Here is a 19,067-nt window from a genome sequence, read left to right as displayed (position 1 = left end):
AAGGTACGTTTTAAATTAAACTAATCAAACATTTCTGCCAATGATCTTCTTCGCCCGGGCCTTCGCGAATCGTGCATCCGACACACTCCAGTTGTGACGTCACGTCGGTTGCAAGTGTCTATTTTTAGAAACAAAGACGATGATTCATGCGAATCTTGACGACGTGAAAGTAGCTTTCCAAAAACGGTGTACATGTTACCTTCCACGTCATGAACACCACATCACAGACCCATGTGTATAAATATAACCCGTACATTAAAAATGTTCAATCACTTTTGAAATATCGAACTTGCGGATTCTAAAGGTTGTGGCAATAATATAACTTGGACATAGTTTGAAACCACCGGTATATCACCACACCTTACAACTATCATGGGATTGTTTTTATCTAAAATTGTCAATCTAATCGGTAACTGGGACACAAAAGCGCGAATTGTGATGCTAGGATTGGATGCCGCAGGTATGGTTACTATTTTATATTGTTCAACACTCTATACTGAAGACTAAATCAGATTGGATATGATTTGTCATAAACTAAAAAAAAATGTTGCGTTTGCAGGACGCGAAGCAATATTCTTTAATGAAAATCAAAACCACTAATATTGTACTAACCAAAACAACTCGGAGTGCATTGGAACGAATACTCAGATATATGCCACAAGAACAGTCGATGATTCATGTGTTTTCTGTTTGCTTTTTTCTTCAGGAAAAACTACTGTTTTATATAAAATAAAATTGAACGAAACTGTGACGACGATACCAACTATTGGGTTTAACGTAGAGACTGTGAAACCAAAGCCTGGGCTAGAGTTTACTGTATGGGATGTGGGTGGTCAAGAAAAAATACGAGCTTTATGGAGGCACTACTACACTAACACGGACGGTAAGTTCCGCAACCTGTCCCGCAACCCGTTTCGTAGCCCGCTCCGCAACCCGCCCGATTTCAATAGAAATTACAGATGTGTAATATTCGTACTCCTCGTACCACAGAAATGGTCATATAAATACGTTAAAAATGTAAAAACGTCGTAATAATCGCACAATTTGTACACAAACGATATATACGTATGTACATAAAACCTTTTTATTAGTATTTCTTTCCTGAATAATAATTTAGTTAACCAGTCAGTTTGAAGTGAACCTCTACGAACAGGAAAACATACACCGGGCTGCGATTGTGCCACCACATTAAAGCGCGATGGTCGTGGCGCAGCGCGTGTTCGAATTTCATGTAAATAAACAATGTATTTTACACGCGTTGTATACGTCGCTATAAGTCCCATATCGAACAGGACGCGGCGCGACGACTGCTGCCCTTTAAACTTTATTTGTCTGGTTCTGACAATGTTTACATAGTTATTGACTCGACTCGAATATAGCTTTATCTCGAAAATGTGTATCCGTAAATTAAAAACAAGCTTCAAACAATTACGTCATACAAGTATTTGTGTCTGTATTTGTAGGTTTGATATTCATAGTTGACAGTGCTGACAGAACACGATTTAGTGAAGCTAAGGAAGAATTATTCGCAATAGTGCAAAGTGATGAGATGGCGAGAGGAATACCAGTTGTCATATTTGCAAATAAACAAGACTTGCCAGGTAATTATTGATTTTGAATGTGTAAATACCATTTTATTGACTGATTTGCTTTATATGCTTGATTTAATTATAAACATACTGTCATGTATGAAAACCTCACTTCCATATTTTCTGTTTGAATGTAGGTGCGTGCTCCCCGGCAGAAGTTATTGACGGTCTAGGTTTGCGACAACTGCGTGACAATCCCTGGCATATACAGGGCACCGTGGCCACGAACGGGGGCGGTATATACGAGGGATTCAGTGAATTAGCTGACATGGTCAAAACATACAAACGAGGGAAATAACATCCTATAAGTCCATCGTAATTTATATATTTTTATATTAAACTATGTTCAGGTTTTCGGCCAAGCCACACACTCCTATGCGAACTTGCCTTGCTTTGTAATGTCATGTTATTTGATTTCTCAACAGTCCATAGTGCAGAGTCACATAGAATACTTTTAAAGTAAATATTTAACGCATTTTTGAATTTAGATATGTTGTTTTTCATTTGGGACCATTTGTTAGTATAAATTCTATTTTAAAAACATAGTAAAATGACATTCTTCTAGACGGAAGAATTGTATACATACCTGTTTTAAATGAACCATGTACTCCGGATCTCAAGGACATTTTAAACCGAATAATTAACGCAGGTTTACTGCACAGGTTTACATTTTGTTGAGCAGTAGATCTTCACTTAGATTGGTGTCCTGCTTCAGGTGGGGCCAAGGTTCAACACAGATTGGGCAATAGAGGGCGATATATTGAAGTATACTGTAAAGGGGTTAATAATTCACTGGGTTTTAATTTTGCCTATTTCGCTGACTGGAAAATGTGCTAAATTAAAACCCAGTGAATATGTACAATTTAGCATAGAACACATTATCTAAATGATAAAACCGTGAATTAAAAACCCAATGAATATGCCTGAAATGGTAAATCAGCAAAATTTATTTTTACAGTAGTTCGGTGGTCAGTTTTTGACATTACAAAGTACGAAATTGATCGTGTTTACGTTTTTGACCAACCTGCCTCATATGTAAAAATGACAAATCAGTGGGCGTATAAATGTTGAAAATTGTTTTCTTTTCAACACATTGCAGCTCAAACTGTTCTGAACAAATATACTAGTATATATCTTGTATTTTATGCGCAGAATACATGCGCAGTATACATGATCCTGACTCCGGCGACGGACTGTATTTTTATATTTCAATAGAGCAAAGATTCTCGACAGTTATTTTTAAATTCATTTAAATGTTGCATATATAATTTATTGTCTTCCTAATAATATCGTATGTTATCATGTTTGTACTATATTAATTAATAAAGTTTTATAAACACGGTAGAAGTACATTGTATACGTTGTATTCATCGCATATTGGCTTGGTTTCCGGAAGCTTCAGCTAAGAAATGATTTATTATTTGCAAACCGTCATTGTCAGAATTGTTGTATTATAGTGTACCTACAGCGATCAGGTAAAATTCAAGGGAAAATCATCGAATAAAACTAGTCTAAAGCTTTCCTTCTATTTATCTGCTATTTGCTTCTGTGTATGTATTAGGACGCATACACCGACTTGAGCACAGTCGCTTAGTCGCATATTGTAGCATATTTAATACTAGGGCATAGAAATATAAAAAAATCCAAATTTGAGCAAAAATCCGTGTTTTTAATGTGCCGGGCGTGTGTCTATAAATCTACAAAGGAGTCACTAAAATATTGCTTGGTTAGATTCAATACCACTATCACATAAAAAATCATTTTGTATTTACACAATAATTATGTAAAAATATTGATATCTCCAAATCCTGTATTAAAAAAATTCGTCAATTTTGAGAACCCATCCGGGCAAAAATAGCGTGTGTAGGTTTTGTGGACCCATCAGAAAAATTATAGTACGCATAGTTTTTGAGGACCCATCCGAGAAATGTTAGTGTGCACAATGTTTTAGGACTCATTCGGGAAAAATTAGTATGCATAGTTTTGTTAAATAATTAATATCAGTGAAATAACTTACTTTATAATGTATCAAAATACGATCTATCCGATGTAAAATCGTAGTATTCAATTCGAGGGGTGTCTTGTTACTATTCAAATTCAGCCATCATGCCACCTGAAGTCAAAGTTAGTTTGTAACCGTGCTGGAGTCAATCGTTTATGAGAAATCTGGTCACTGAAGAGACCATTAAACGCAATTTTATCCATATCTACACAATGTTGCTGTATCATAGTATAACTATAAAAACTCTACTGTAACGATAGCTAGGGATAGTGGTCAACTCAGTATGTATCGCAGTTACTGAAATTAATTCCTTACTTAAGTAAAATTAGTCATTTACATAAACAAATACATAGAATATGTGTCAAATATTTCTTAATGCGCCAATTTAAACTTTTGTAACCGCTCACGATTATAAACCTATACCATTTTTGCAAAACAATTGACCCAGGCCAATCTATATTCATATCGAACAAGAAAATGACCATTTGCTTAGAACTAATGAAGAATGATAGCAAAACTGCACCCTATTTTTGATGAGAAAACTGCAGTAATGCTAGCATTAAAGGGCCGTGGTCGTCGCGCATCGCGTGTACGAATTTCATGTAAACTATGTGCGTCGCTGTAAGTCCTATGTCGAACGACTACCGCCCTTTAATATCAATTTAATTTACATGAAGATCACATATTGCCGGAGCAGAGTAAAATCTGTGTTAATAAAATGCATACTGATAAACAAAGAGGAAATTGCCAAAAAATGCAAATGATGGCCGCCAGTATGATCACAAACTGAGTTAGAAAGACTGCTTCCAGACAGTTTACGTGTTCATTAGTCACTGCCACTAGAAATACACATACACTAGAAATGTTAGATTTTGTCTAAATTATGCAAAGTAGGTTTGTTCGCCAATCAAAAAGTCTAACCCCAGAATTAATCACCCATCAGGTACACGGCATCAGATTTCAGCAGAAATAAGCAGTTCTGCCCAATTGCACTGAAGAGACAGCAGCTCTCGAGAGTGAGTGCAGATGCCTGGGGAGGCGGTCAGGCACTGTAAGTAATTGGTAGTCTTTCTAGTTAATGAATTTTTTGTCTAAATTAGAAAAAGTAGGTATAGTTCGAATCAAAAGTGAAGCTGTAGGCACCATAGTCATTATCCCAAATAGCAAATATTCAATGTACAACATTAAACGCATACAAAAGCATTTTCAAATTGTGAAAATACTGTAGAACACGTTGTTAACTGACAGGTGAGACGTATTGATTTAGTAGTAAGAGAATGTGTTCTGTGACTCTCCATATACGCTGATGCCAGCACATGAACATGCATAGGATTTAGCAAGAGATGTCAGATCGTCATCTTGGCCTTTGCGTAATAGTATGAAACACTGATCAGCTCTGGTTGTACTGTTGTACCTCCTATGCATGACAGGTTCCGATTGCCCCTAGGTGCACCTCTGGCAATACCAGTGCATGTGTGTGCACCGGGCACAGGATCCACTACTTCCCCACATATTTTGTGCTGGCAGCCGGTATCAACCAGAAATGAATAAAGGGGGCCCATTTTAAAAGGTGGTGGTCGTCCCTCTGCACATGTGTGACATTTGTATTGATCAACATTGATCTTCCCACAATCCATTGCGTTCTTCTAATGGAAATCACAGGTATAAGTTTTCACCTGGGCATGACTTGCACTAACTGCCACGGGTGACTCATTCGATAACTACCAATCACCTAAAAATCATCTAATCAAAGCTTGGTAACATCTCAGCTTGTACTCGTTGATCTTTATTTATACGAGACCCATATCTCACGCATGCATGGCGCCATGACCACAGTCGTTTAACAGGTCTCTGGTTTCTTAACCCAGCCTGGATGACTGCTAAATCAGCAAAGGATAAAGCCTTTTCACTACACTTCTTGTCTGACACTTAAGACCAATGTCTCAATTAGCAATTAAGTCACATATAGCATACTGTGACTCATAAAGAGTTTAGTGAAAAGAAAGCAGCACTAATGACTTAGTTGATTGCAACATTTTTATTGGCATAATCATTTCCCTCATGATTAGTGTCTTTATGTCTTTAATCACCACATGGCACGAACAATCATTAGAAAAGATGGGATTGGTGCTGTAAGTACTGAGTGTTGTAGCCATGGTGGAGTTGTTACAGGGCGACTGGAGTATATTGCTCACTGGTCCCTCATAAAGGTCACTTGCTGATGTGAGCATAAAAAGAGCATGTATGCAAGATACAATAGCTTGGCAATGGTCAGCCACTCCAGGTCATAAAGAAACCATCTCAGCTGGGCTATTAGTTGACAGAGATAGCTTTTTGACGTTCTGAATGTATCATTGGAAACAGAGAAGACACACATATTGAGATTGTCCCTAACTGATAAACATTGCATCCTGAACCAAAACTGACTGGAACGTGTCATTAGCACCAGTCTACTGGTGTCCAGACAGGAAAACGATGGACAGTTCAGACCTGAGATCTGCCATTCTGTTCCTAAAGTTTGGTTCAAATTTGAGACACCTAAGGTTTTGTAGCTGTACTCCAAATGGATCTGAAAAACTACCACTGTCACACTGTTTTGGAATAGTAATTTTGTGACCTCTGATCAGAAACGTCAAAAGGGTGAATTGCCTAAACTCTATTCAGTCACTGCATCTGGATATCAGTGTGGTACCCAGGATCTAGTGATCCATCATTTGTGCATCCAATTGTTTCCTAGGGTATTGATAGTGTGGTTACCGAGGTCAGGTGGATCTATTTTGACCGTCAGGTCACTTGTTTGTATTTATGCTTATTTATGTAAATTTGTAATCACAAAATAACAAAAATAGCAGTACTATCTGTGAGGATAGCACTTGTTGCAAATCTTAATCTGAATCAGACGATGTATTAGTCAGGAATCAGCAGACATGAATAAAAAACAAAATGACCACTAGTCTATTTATGTTTGAATCTCAAAAACAAATCTAATCCAATATGCATGATCATGATACAAAGTTTGAATAAAATTGACTCGTTCATCTCAAAGAAACTTTTCAAGACACGTTTAAATATCAGCATGTCTGAGAAATGGCTCCAGATATACCCCACATTAATCATCAATATGCATGTTTTTCATTATTAAACTTATCATGTCTGTGGGTTACCCCAGAGCATCTATGAACCAAATTTTAATGAAATGTGATGATTATGCACACTGCGCCAAGATTTCAACCCCAAACTAATCAGGTCCGTGCATACATTCAATAAATTTAGGATTGTTGATGGAAAGTACATCATCCATATATCTGAATGGAAAATTTTGCTTCTCAGTACTGTTTGTTTTCAACTATTTTCTGTAGAAATTCAGCTTCATATGAATAAAAGAATAAATCTGCCAGTAAGAATGCAGATACTTTGTTTATATACATCTACAATTATGTTGGCATTGAGAAACTCCAACATACTGATTTAGTGTGGAAAATTTTGAACAAGTCTTGTTCTTAAAGTGAGTAGAATCATATCCAACCACTATGTATTTGTAGCAACTAGAACCATTTACATGTATATTGAAAAAAAAAACTTGGATAATGTTCCTAATGCGTAGAAAAATGTTAAACATAAATGTCACATTTGGAAGTGATTTGGATTTAAATTTTTCCAAACGTTTTTGGGAATTTTTCAATATCCACATTTTAAAAGATAACACCACGAATCTAAATACTCCAAGACTCCAGCTGAAAACGTTGTAGTATTCTGGTGTGCATCTGTGAAGATGGACATTGTTGGTAGAGAATGGGTGTTTGTAAAGGGCATTCCAACCAATAAGTAGTCAGTGATGGTTCACCAAACCAGAGTTCTCTGCAGTCAATGATCAAGTGCACTTGAAGGCCGAGACATTTGTTCAATCAGGGAAACATGTGCTGCCAACCCTCTCCCGCCTCCATTTTATAGAAAAGAATAATGCATTGGCAATGTCTATCTCTATCAATGTCAAACGATATGAACAGAGAACTCAATGCTACAAAATGCAGGATTGTGTTCCTCCCTTAAAATAAGGTGCAGCTATAGGCTTGAAATGAACAAAACACCACAACAAGTGAGCAATAACAACCACTCATCTATAGTATACTACTAAAAGAGTAAAGACAGTACACTAAAATTCAAAGCACTCCATCTTCTAGCTGTTGAATTTAGTCAGAAAATTGCACAAATTATTTGAATACATCTTTACCCAGCATGCCCAGTGTTGCCATGGGTATAGACGTTTTTGGCAGAACAATCCACTCTTTTACAAGTTATATGGATATTTAACTGTATCCAAATAATAGTAGTAATAAAGACCAGTTGGAAGCAGTCATGTAACTCTTATCAAACATCGCGTAGCATGATTCATTTGGTGCTTTGAATAGTAAAAGAATAACCACCAGTTGGAAGCAGTCATGTGACTCTTATCAAACACAGTGTAGCATGATTTATTTGGTACTTTGAATAGTAAAAGAATAACCACCAGTTGGAAGCAGTCATGTGACTCTTATCAAACACAGTGTAGCATGATTCATTTGGTGCTTTGAATAGTAAAAGAATAACCACCAGTTGGAAGCAGTCATGTGACTCTTATCAAACACAGTGTAGCATGATTCATTTGGTGCTTTGAATAGTAAAAGAATAACCACCAGTTGGAAGCAGTCATGTGACTCTTATCAAACACAGTGTAGCATGATTCATCTGGTGCTTTGAATAGTAAAAGAATCACCACACACAACACTTAAGAGGCAGTCATTTATTAAAATACAATTATAGTAATACATTAAAATGAGTGTTAAAAAAATATATTTTGCTAAAAGAATGACACAGCATTCATTTTTATAAATATTTACAAATTCAAACGCAATTGACCAATTGAATAACAAGCCGGTAGGCTGATTGGTTATCCTTTTCACTCAAAAAACAACAACAAGTTTTCAGCTGTAGGACATGAACATGAAACTAACGTTTGTTTATAACTAAAACTGAGCCCTGTCCCATATATGATTTTCGCAAAGAGCATTGAGCGTCTTCCAAAGCCACTTCACTTTATTTTTTATGCTATTAAAAGACTGGTAGGAGGTGATACATTTGGTGTGAAGCTATTCAAAAATAAGTTTTTGTTGTTGCTATGGTAACAGTAGACCAGAATTTTTTTGCAGATTTTACTACCTAACTGGAGTGAAGGTGTGACCTGCCTGCTGAGTTTGAGTGAAATCTGCCCAGCCAAAAAAAATTCACAAGAGAAGTAATACGTGAAAACGTTGGAAATCAAAAAAGTGATTTTAAGGGCAATCCTAGCAGAACGAATCGCAAATATTGGAACATTTTCAAATAGTTTCAATGTGAACTGCATTTGTTGATTTTGGTTTATATAAAATGGATTACATTGCAATGTTTAAAGATACATGTATCATTTATTAATTAATTACCATAAAATACAGGTTAAACACATAAATTATATGTTAATTTTATACATTTTCAAATCAGTAAAAAATAACATCATCAATGACAATTTATTTCTATTATATTTAAATATATTGAATAATGCTAAAATTCATGAACCAATTGTGTATACTCACAATAAATAACAATTTTACGCATGTAACTGGTCATATCTGCACATCATTCTAAGGTAACTATGCACTAAATTTCATTAAAATTGACAGTTGAATAATTTACAGCTGCAACCAAAGATGTATTTATTACCGCACACAGTTTGATTGCAATTAGTCAGTTGGCCAAATTCAAACATAATTGGTCATTGCATACTGGAGAAACAGATACAGAAATGAATTTAACCTTAAAATCAAAGAAAGCTTAGAAAGAACTCCCGTGTGCTGAGAGTATTGAAGACACATTAAATCAAAGAAAGCTTAGAAAGAACTCCCGTGTGCTGAGAGTATTGAAGACACATTAAATCAAAGAAAGCTTAGAAAGAACTCCCGTGTGCTGAGAGTATTGAAGACACATTAAATCAAAGAAAGCTTAGAAAGAACTCCCGTGTGCTGAGAGTATTGAAGACACATTAAATCAAAGAAAGCTTAGAAAGAACTCCCGTGTGCTGAGAGTATTGAAGACACATTAAAAATTAATTCAAAATTACTTGTACATGAGATATTGATGGAAAAGCTGAAAACTAATTATGTAAATCAGGTAACTAATATGAACAGAACAAAACAAAAAAAATATGAATTATTATGCTAATTAGAGAATTAATATGAACAAATTTTTAACCCAAAATTAATCAGGCCTGTCTATTGTTCTAGAGCATTTATGTACCAAATTTTATTCAAATGTGATGATCAGTAATTGAGATATCAGTGTTAATTAATTATGTTAATTAGGAGATTAATAAGCATAAATATTTACCAAAAACTAATTGGGTTTCTGCATAGTTCTCTTTAAAAGTTTCATTAAAATCCAATTTGTGGTTCTGTATATATCAGTGGAACATTATGCAAATTAGGTAATTAATATCCAATTAAAACTAATCAGGTCTCTGCATAATCCTAGAAGATCCATGTAGCAAGTGTCATTGAAATGTGATGATTACTACTTGAAATATCAAAAGCTGAAAATTAATTAATTATGCAAATTAGGTAATTAATATGTACTCATATTACCCTAAAAACTATCAGGTCTGTGCAGTGTCCTATGACATCTATGTACCAAGTGTCATTGAAATGTGATGATTTCGACTTGAAATATCAAAAGCTGAAAATTAATTAATTATGCAAATTAGGTAATTAATATGTACTCATATTACCCTAAAAACTACCAGGTCTGCGCAGTGTCCTATGACATCTATGTACCAAGTTTCACTGAAATGTGGCAATTACTACTTGAAATATCAAAAGCTGAAAATTAATTAATTATGCTAATTAAGTAATTAATATCTACTGATATTACCCCAAAAACTATCAGGTTTGTGCAGTGTCCTATGACATCTATGTACCAAGTTTTATTGAAATGTGATGATCAGTACTTGAGATATCAGTGGAAAAGCCGAAAATTGATTAATCATTATGCAAATTAGGTAATTAATATTGGACAGATTTTTACCCAAAACTAATCAAATCTGTGCATTAGTTTGGAGCATCTGTGTGCCAAGTTTCATTAAAATCCAATGAGTGGTTCTTTAGATATCAGTGGAACAGTCATGGAACAGCTAAAAATCAGCTAATTATCATGCAAATTAGGTAATTAATATGCATGGATTTTTACCAAAACCTAATCAAATCTGCGCATTGGCCCAGAGCATCTATGCACCAAGTTTCATCAAAAACTGATGCATGGTTCTTGAGATATCAGTGGAACAGATGGACACACATACACACACATACAGACACACTAACTGCAAAGACTCCTTTTTTGTGCTTCACACACGGGAGTCAAAAATAATGTGACCTGAAAGCCAATATGCATACACTGTATTATAATTACATTATTGTATTATATCTATTATTGATATAAAGATATTCAGTCTGTGTCAAATATAAACCTATATCTGTACTTCAAATTTGTTAAATATTTGAATAATATGAAAAATTTAAAAAGCTACTTGACATATTGGAAAATTTTCAGTCAGTAACTTAATGCTGTATCAGTACTTTGAGTAAAGCAAGCCACACCTCCCACAAACCATACCTCCCACAAACCACTTGACTACAGAGAAGACTGTAACATTACAATTACCAGGACTCATCTCCAATTACATCTTATCTAACTCAATCAGTAGAACAGCCTGCAATGCAAAAAGAGTTTATACAGTGAATTTTGTGATGGCTTGAATGTGTTTTCTATAAAAGCGAATCAAATGTTGACCAATCACATGGCAGTAAATAGACCAACAATAGAAGGAAACATGCATGAATAATTGGTATTGTACATTTGAACTGAACCTGTGTGTGATTCAGCTGAGACAGTAATCTATTAATGTCTAACTGACAGGTGATAGCACACAGTGTAACCACACACTTCATCTAGGGCATATGTCCAGTGATAATGTCTAACTGACAGGTGATAGCACAGTGTAACCACACACTTCATCCGGGGCATATGTCCAGTGATAATGTCTAACTGACAGGTGATAGCACACAGTGTAACCACACACTTCATCCGGGGCATATGTCCAGTGATAATGTCTAACTGACAGGTGATAGCACAGTGTAACCACACACTTCATCTAGGGCATATGTCCAGTAATAATGTCTAACTGACAGGTGATAGCACACAGTGTAACCACACACTTCATCTGGGGCATATGTCCAGTAATAATGTCTAACTGACAGGTGATAGCACATAGTGTAACCACACACTTCATCTGGGGCATATGTCCAGTAATAATGTCTAACTGACAGGTGATAGCACACAGTGTAACCACACACTTCATCTGGGGCATATGTCCAGTAATAATGTCTAACTGACAGGTGATAGCACACAGTGTAACCACACACTTCATCTAGGGCATATGTCCAGTGATAATGTCTAACTGACAGGTGATAGCACACAGTGTAACCACACACTTCATCTGGGGCATATGTCCAGTAATAATGTCAAACTGACAGGTGATAACACACAGTGTAACCACACACTTCATCTAGGGCATATGTCCAGTAATAATGTCTAACTGACAGGTGATAGCACACAGTGTAACCACACACTTCATCTAGGGCATATGTCCAGTAATAATGTCTAACTGACAGGTGATAGCACACAGTGTAATCACACACTTCATCTGAGGCATATGTCCAGTAATAATGTCTAACTGACAGGTGATAGCACACAGTGTAACCACACACTTCATCTAGGGCATATGTCCAGTAATAATGTCTACCTGACAGGTGATAGCACACAGTGTAACCACACACTTCATCTCGGGCATATGTCCAGTGATAATGTCTAACTGACAGGTGATAGCACACAGTGTAACCACACACTTCATCCGGGGCATATGTCCAGTAATAATGTCTAACTGACAGGTGATAGCACACAGTGTAACCACACACTTCATCCGGGGCATATGTCCAGTGATAATGTCTAACTGACAGGTGATAGCACAGTGTAACCACACACTTCATCTAGGGCATATGTCCAGTAATAATGTCTAACTGACAGGTGATAGCACACAGTGTAACCACACACTTCATCTGGGGCATATGTCCAGTAATAATGTCTAACTGACAGGTGATAGCACATAGTGTAACCACACACTTCATCTGGGGCATATGTCCAGTAATAATGTCTAACTGACAGGTGATAGCACACAGTGTAACCACACACTTCATCTGGGGCATATGTCCAGTAATAATGTCTAACTGACAGGTGATAGCACACAGTGTAACCACACACTTCATCTAGGGCATATGTCCAGTGATAATGTCTAACTGACAGGTGATAGCACACAGTGTAACCACACACTTCATCTGGGGCATATGTCCAGTAATAATGTCAAACTGACAGGTGATAACACACAGTGTAACCACACACTTCATCTAGGGCATATGTCCAGTAATAATGTCTAACTGACAGGTGATAGCACACAGTGTAACCACACACTTCATCTAGGGCATATGTCCAGTAATAATGTCTAACTGACAGGTGATAGCACACAGTGTAATCACACACTTCATCTGAGGCATATGTCCAGTAATAATGTCTAACTGACAGGTGATAGCACACAGTGTAACCACACACTTCATCTAGGGCATATGTCCAGTAATAATGTCTACCTGACAGGTGATAGCACACAGTGTAACCACACACTTCATCTCGGGCATATGTCCAGTGATAATGTCTAACTGACAGGTGATAGCACACAGTGTAACCACACACTTCATCCGGGGCATATGTCCAGTAATAATGTCTAACTGACAGGTGATAGCACACAGTGTAACCACACACTTCATCTGAGGCATATGTCCAGTAATAATGTCTAACTGACAGGTGATAGCACACAGTGTAACCACACACTTCATCTGGGGCATATGTCCAGTAATAATGTCTAACTGACAGGTGATAGCACACAGTGTAACCACACACTTCATCTAGGGCATATGTCCAGTGATAATGTCTAACTGACAGGTGATAGCACACAGTGTAACCACACACTTCATCTGGGGCATATGTCCAGTAATAATGTCAAACTGACAGGTGATAACACACAGTGTAACCACACACTTCATTTAGGGCATATGTCCAGTAATAATGTCTAACTGACAGGTGATAGCACACAGTGTAACCACACACTTCATCTAGGGCATATGTCCAGTAATAATGTCTAACTGACAGGTGATAGCACACAGTGTAACCACACACTTCATCTGAGGCATATGTCCAGTAATAATGTCTAACTGACAGGTGATAGCACACAGTGTAACCACACACTTCATCTAGGGCATATGTCCAGTAATAATGTCTAACTGACAGATGATAGCACACAGTGTAACCACACACTTCATCTGGGGCATATGTCCAGTAATAATGTCTAACTGACAGGTGATAGCACACAGTGTAACCACACACTTCATCTGGGGCATATGTCCAGTAATAATGTCTACCTGACAGGTGATAGCACACAGTGTAACCACACACTTCATCTAGGGCATATGTCCAGTAATAATGTCTAACTGACAGGTGATAGCGCACAGTGTAACCACACACTTCATCTGGGGCATATGTCCAGTAATAATGTCCACCTGACAGGTGATAGCACACAGTGTAACCACACACTTCATCTAGGGCATATGTCCAGTAATAATGTCTAACTGACAGGTGATAGCACAGTGTAAACACACACTTCATCTGGGGCATATGTCCAGTAATAATGTCTAACTGACAGGTGATAGCACACAGTGTAACCACACACTTCATCTAGGGCATATGTCCAGTGATAATGTCTAACTGACAGGTGATAGCACACAGTGTAACCACACACTTCATCTGGGGCATATGTCCAGTGATAATGTCTACCTGACAGGTGATAGCACACAGTGTAACCACACACTTCATCTAGGGCATATGTCCAGCGATAATGTCTAACTGACAGGTGATAGCACACAGTGTAACCACACACTTCATCTAGGGCATATGTCCAGTAATAATGTCTAACTGACAGGTGATAGCACAGTGTAATCACACACTTCATCTGGGGCATATGTCCAGTAATAATGTCTAACTGACAGGTGATAGCACACAGTGTAACCACACACTTCATCTAGGGCATATGTCCAGTAATAATGTCTAACTGACAGGTGATAGCATAGTGTAACCACACACTTCATCTGGGGCATATGTCCAGTGATAATGTCTACCTGACAGGTGATAGCACACAGTGTAACCACACACTTCATCTAGGGCATATTTCCAGTAATAATGTTTAACTGACAGGTGATAGCACACAGTGTAACCACACACTTCATCTAGGGCATATGTCCAGTAATAATGTCTAACTGACAGGTGATAGCACAGTGTAACCACACACTTCATCTAGGGCATATGTCCAGTGATAATGTCTACCTGACAGGTGATAGCACACAGTGTAACCACACACTTCATCTAGGGCATATGTCCAGTAATAATGTCTAACTGACAGGTGATAGCACACAGTGTAACCACACACTTCATCTGGGGCATATGTCCAGTAATAATGTCGAACTGACAGGTGATAGCACACAGTGTAACCACACACTTCATCTGGGGCATATGTCCAGTAATAATGTCTAACTGACAGGTGATAGCACACAGTGTAACCACACACTTCATCTAGGGCATATGTCCAGTGATAATGTCTAACTGACAGGTGATAGCACACAGTGTAACCACACACTTCATCTGGGGCATATGTCCAGTAATAATGTCAAACTGACAGGTGATAACACACAGTGTAACCACACACTTCATCTAGGGCATATGTCCAGTAATAATGTCTAACTGACAGGTGATAGCACACAGTGTAACCACACACTTCATCCGGGGCATATGTCCAGTAATAATGTCTAACTGACAGGTGATAGCACACAGTGTAACCACACACTTCATCTGAGGCATATGTCCAGTAATAATGTCTAACTGACAGGTGATAGCACACAGTGTAACCACACACTTCATCTGGGGCATATGTCCAGTAATAATGTCTAACTGACAGGTGATAGCACACAGTGTAACCACACACTTCATCTAGGGCATATGTCCAGTGATAATGTCTAACTGACAGGTGATAGCACACAGTGTAACCACACACTTCATCTGGGGCATATGTCCAGTAATAATGTCAAACTGACAGGTGATAACACACAGTGTAACCACACACTTCATTTAGGGCATATGTCCAGTAATAATGTCTAACTGACAGGTGATAGCACACAGTGTAACCACACACTTCATCTAGGGCATATGTCCAGTAATAATGTCTAACTGACAGGTGATAGCACACAGTGTAACCACACACTTCATCTGAGGCATATGTCCAGTAATAATGTCTAACTGACAGGTGATAGCACACAGTGTAACCACACACTTCATCTAGGGCATATGTCCAGTAATAATGTCTAACTGACAGATGATAGCACACAGTGTAACCACACACTTCATCTGGGGCATATGTCCAGTAATAATGTCTAACTGACAGGTGATAGCACACAGTGTAACCACACACTTCATCTGGGGCATATGTCCAGTAATAATGTCTACCTGACAGGTGATAGCACACAGTGTAACCACACACTTCATCTAGGGCATATGTCCAGTAATAATGTCTAACTGACAGGTGATAGCGCACAGTGTAACCACACACTTCATCTGGGGCATATGTCCAGTAATAATGTCCACCTGACAGGTGATAGCACACAGTGTAACCACACACTTCATCTAGGGCATATGTCCAGTAATAATGTCTAACTGACAGGTGATAGCACAGTGTAAACACACACTTCATCTGGGGCATATGTCCAGTAATAATGTCTAACTGACAGGTGATAGCACACAGTGTAACCACACACTTCATCTAGGGCATATGTCCAGTGATAATGTCTAACTGACAGGTGATAGCACACAGTGTAACCACACACTTCATCTGGGGCATATGTCCAGTGATAATGTCTACCTGACAGGTGATAGCACACAGTGTAACCACACACTTCATCTAGGGCATATGTCCAGCGATAATGTCTAACTGACAGGTGATAGCACACAGTGTAACCACACACTTCATCTAGGGCATATGTCCAGTAATAATGTCTAACTGACAGGTGATAGCACAGTGTAATCACACACTTCATCTGGGGCATATGTCCAGTAATAATGTCTAACTGACAGGTGATAGCACACAGTGTAACCACACACTTCATCTAGGGCATATGTCCAGTAATAATGTCTAACTGACAGGTGATAGCATAGTGTAACCACACACTTCATCTGGGGCATATGTCCAGTGATAATGTCTACCTGACAGGTGATAGCACACAGTGTAACCACACACTTCATCTAGGGCATATTTCCAGTAATAATGTTTAACTGACAGGTGATAGCACACAGTGTAACCACACACTTCATCTAGGGCATATGTCCAGTAATAATGTCTAACTGACAGGTGATAGCACAGTGTAACCACACACTTCATCTAGGGCATATGTCCAGTGATAATGTCTACCTGACAGGTGATAGCACACAGTGTAACCACACACTTCATCTAGGGCATATGTCCAGTAATAATGTCTAACTGACAGGTGATAGCACACAGTGTAACCACACACTTCATCTGGGGCATATGTCCAGTAATAATGTCGAACTGACAGGTGATAGCACACAGTGTAACCACACACTTCATCTGGGGCATATGTCCAGTAATAATGTCTAACTGACAGGTGATAGCACACAGTGTAACCACACACTTCATCTAGGGCATATGTCCAGTGATAATGTCTAACTGACAGGTGATAGCACACAGTGTAACCACACACTTCATCTGGGGCATATGTCCAGTAATAATGTCAAACTGACAGGTGATAACACACAGTGTAACCACACACTTCATCTAGGGCATATGTCCAGTAATAATGTCTACCTGACAGGTGATAGCACACAGTGTAACCACACACTTCATCTAGGGCATATGTCCAGTAATAATGTCTAACTGACAGGTGATAGCACACAGTGTAACCACACACTTCATCTGAGGCATATGTCCAGTAATAATGTCTAACTGACAGGTGATAGCACACAGTGTAACCACACACTTCATCTAGGGCATATGTCCAGTAATAATGTCTACCTGACAGGTGATAGCACACAGTGTAACCACACACTTCATCTCGGGCATATGTCCAGTGATAATGTCTAACTGACAGGTGATAGCACACAGTGTAACCACACACTTCATCCGGGGCATATGTCCAGTAATAATGTCTAACTGACAGGTGATAGCACACAGTGTAACCACACACTTCATCTGAGGCATATGTCCAGTAATAATGTCTAACTGACAGGTGATAGCACACAGTGTAACCACACACTTCATCTGGGGCATATGTCCAGTAATAATGTCTAACTGACAGGTGATAGCACACAGTGTAACCACACACTTCATCTAGGGCATATGTCCAGTGATAATGTCTAACTGACAGGTGATAGCACACAGTGTAACCACACACTTCATCTGGGGCATATGTCCAGTAATAATGTCAAACTGACAGGTGATAACACACAGTGTAACCACACACTTCATCTAGGGCATATGTCCAGTAATAATGTCTAACTGACAGGTGATAGCACACAGTGTAACCACACACTTCATCTAGGGCATATGTCCAGTAATAATGTCTAACTGACAGGTGATAGCACACAGTGTAACCACACACTTCATCTGAGGCATATGTCCAGTAATAATGTCTAACTGACAGGTGATAGCACACAGTGTAACCACACACTTCATCTAGGGCATATGTCCAGTAATAATGTCTAACTGACAGGTGATAGCACACAGTGTAACCACACACTTCATCTGGGGCATATGTCCAGTAATAATGTCTAACTGACAGGTGATAGCACACAGTGTAACCACACACTTCATCTGGGGCATATGTCCAGTAATAATGTCTACCTGACAGGTGATAGCACACAGTGTAACCACACACTTCATCTAGGGCATATGTCCAGTAATAATGTCTAACTGACAGGTGATAGCGCACAGTGTAACCACACACTTCATCTGGGGCATATGTCCAGTAATAATGTCCACCTGACAGGTGATAGCACACAGTGTAACCACACACTTCATCTAGGGCATATGTCCAGTAATAATGTCTAACTGACAGGTGATAGCACAGTGTAAACACACACTTCATCTGGGGCATATGTCCAGTAATAATGTCTAACTGACAGGTGATAGCACACAGTGTAACCACACACTTCATCTAGGGCATATGTCCAGTGATAATGTCTAACTGACAGGT

General features: G+C 38.3%; 2 protein-coding genes across 2 annotated transcripts in view; one reads left to right on the top strand and one right to left on the bottom strand.

Moving 5' to 3' along the window:
• Positions 1-208: 208 nt before the first annotated feature.
• Positions 209-1,959, top strand: LOC100373762 (uncharacterized). Its single transcript, XM_002732486.4, has 4 exons — positions 209-460; positions 707-883; positions 1,464-1,601; positions 1,727-1,959. Exons 1-4 carry the CDS (start codon positions 373-375, stop codon positions 1,885-1,887), a joined length of 564 nt encoding a protein of 187 aa, XP_002732532.1. The 5' UTR covers positions 209-372; the 3' UTR covers positions 1,888-1,959.
• Positions 1,960-8,356: 6,397 nt separating this feature from the next.
• LOC144349509 (uncharacterized) overlaps positions 8,357-19,067 on the bottom strand; it is a 123,285-nt gene continuing 112,574 nt past the window's right edge. Inside the window, exon 14 of the mRNA XM_085507935.1 lies at positions 8,357-11,362. Within this exon, the coding sequence (XP_085364061.1) occupies positions 11,330-11,362 (33 nt within the window). The 3' untranslated portion in view covers positions 8,357-11,329. The remainder of the gene's footprint in view (positions 11,363-19,067) is intronic.

Source organism: Saccoglossus kowalevskii, chromosome 2, assembly GCF_978046115.1.
Source record: "Saccoglossus kowalevskii chromosome 2, keSacKowa6.1, whole genome shotgun sequence".
NCBI classification, from domain to species: domain Eukaryota; kingdom Metazoa; phylum Hemichordata; class Enteropneusta; family Harrimaniidae; genus Saccoglossus; species Saccoglossus kowalevskii.
This window is presented reverse-complemented; position numbering and strand designations above follow the sequence as displayed.

Excerpts from the sequence above, each read along its gene's own strand:
- LOC100373762 (XM_002732486.4), top strand. The coding sequence starts at position 373 with ATGGGATTGTTTTTATCTAAAATTGTCAATCTAATCGGTAACTGGGAC. Across the intron at positions 461-706 it reads GCTAGGATTGGATGCCGCAG|GAAAAACTACTGTTTTATAT; the intron begins GTATGGTTACTA and ends TTTTTTCTTCAG. Across the intron at positions 884-1,463 it reads CTACTACACTAACACGGACG|GTTTGATATTCATAGTTGAC; the intron begins GTAAGTTCCGCA and ends CTGTATTTGTAG.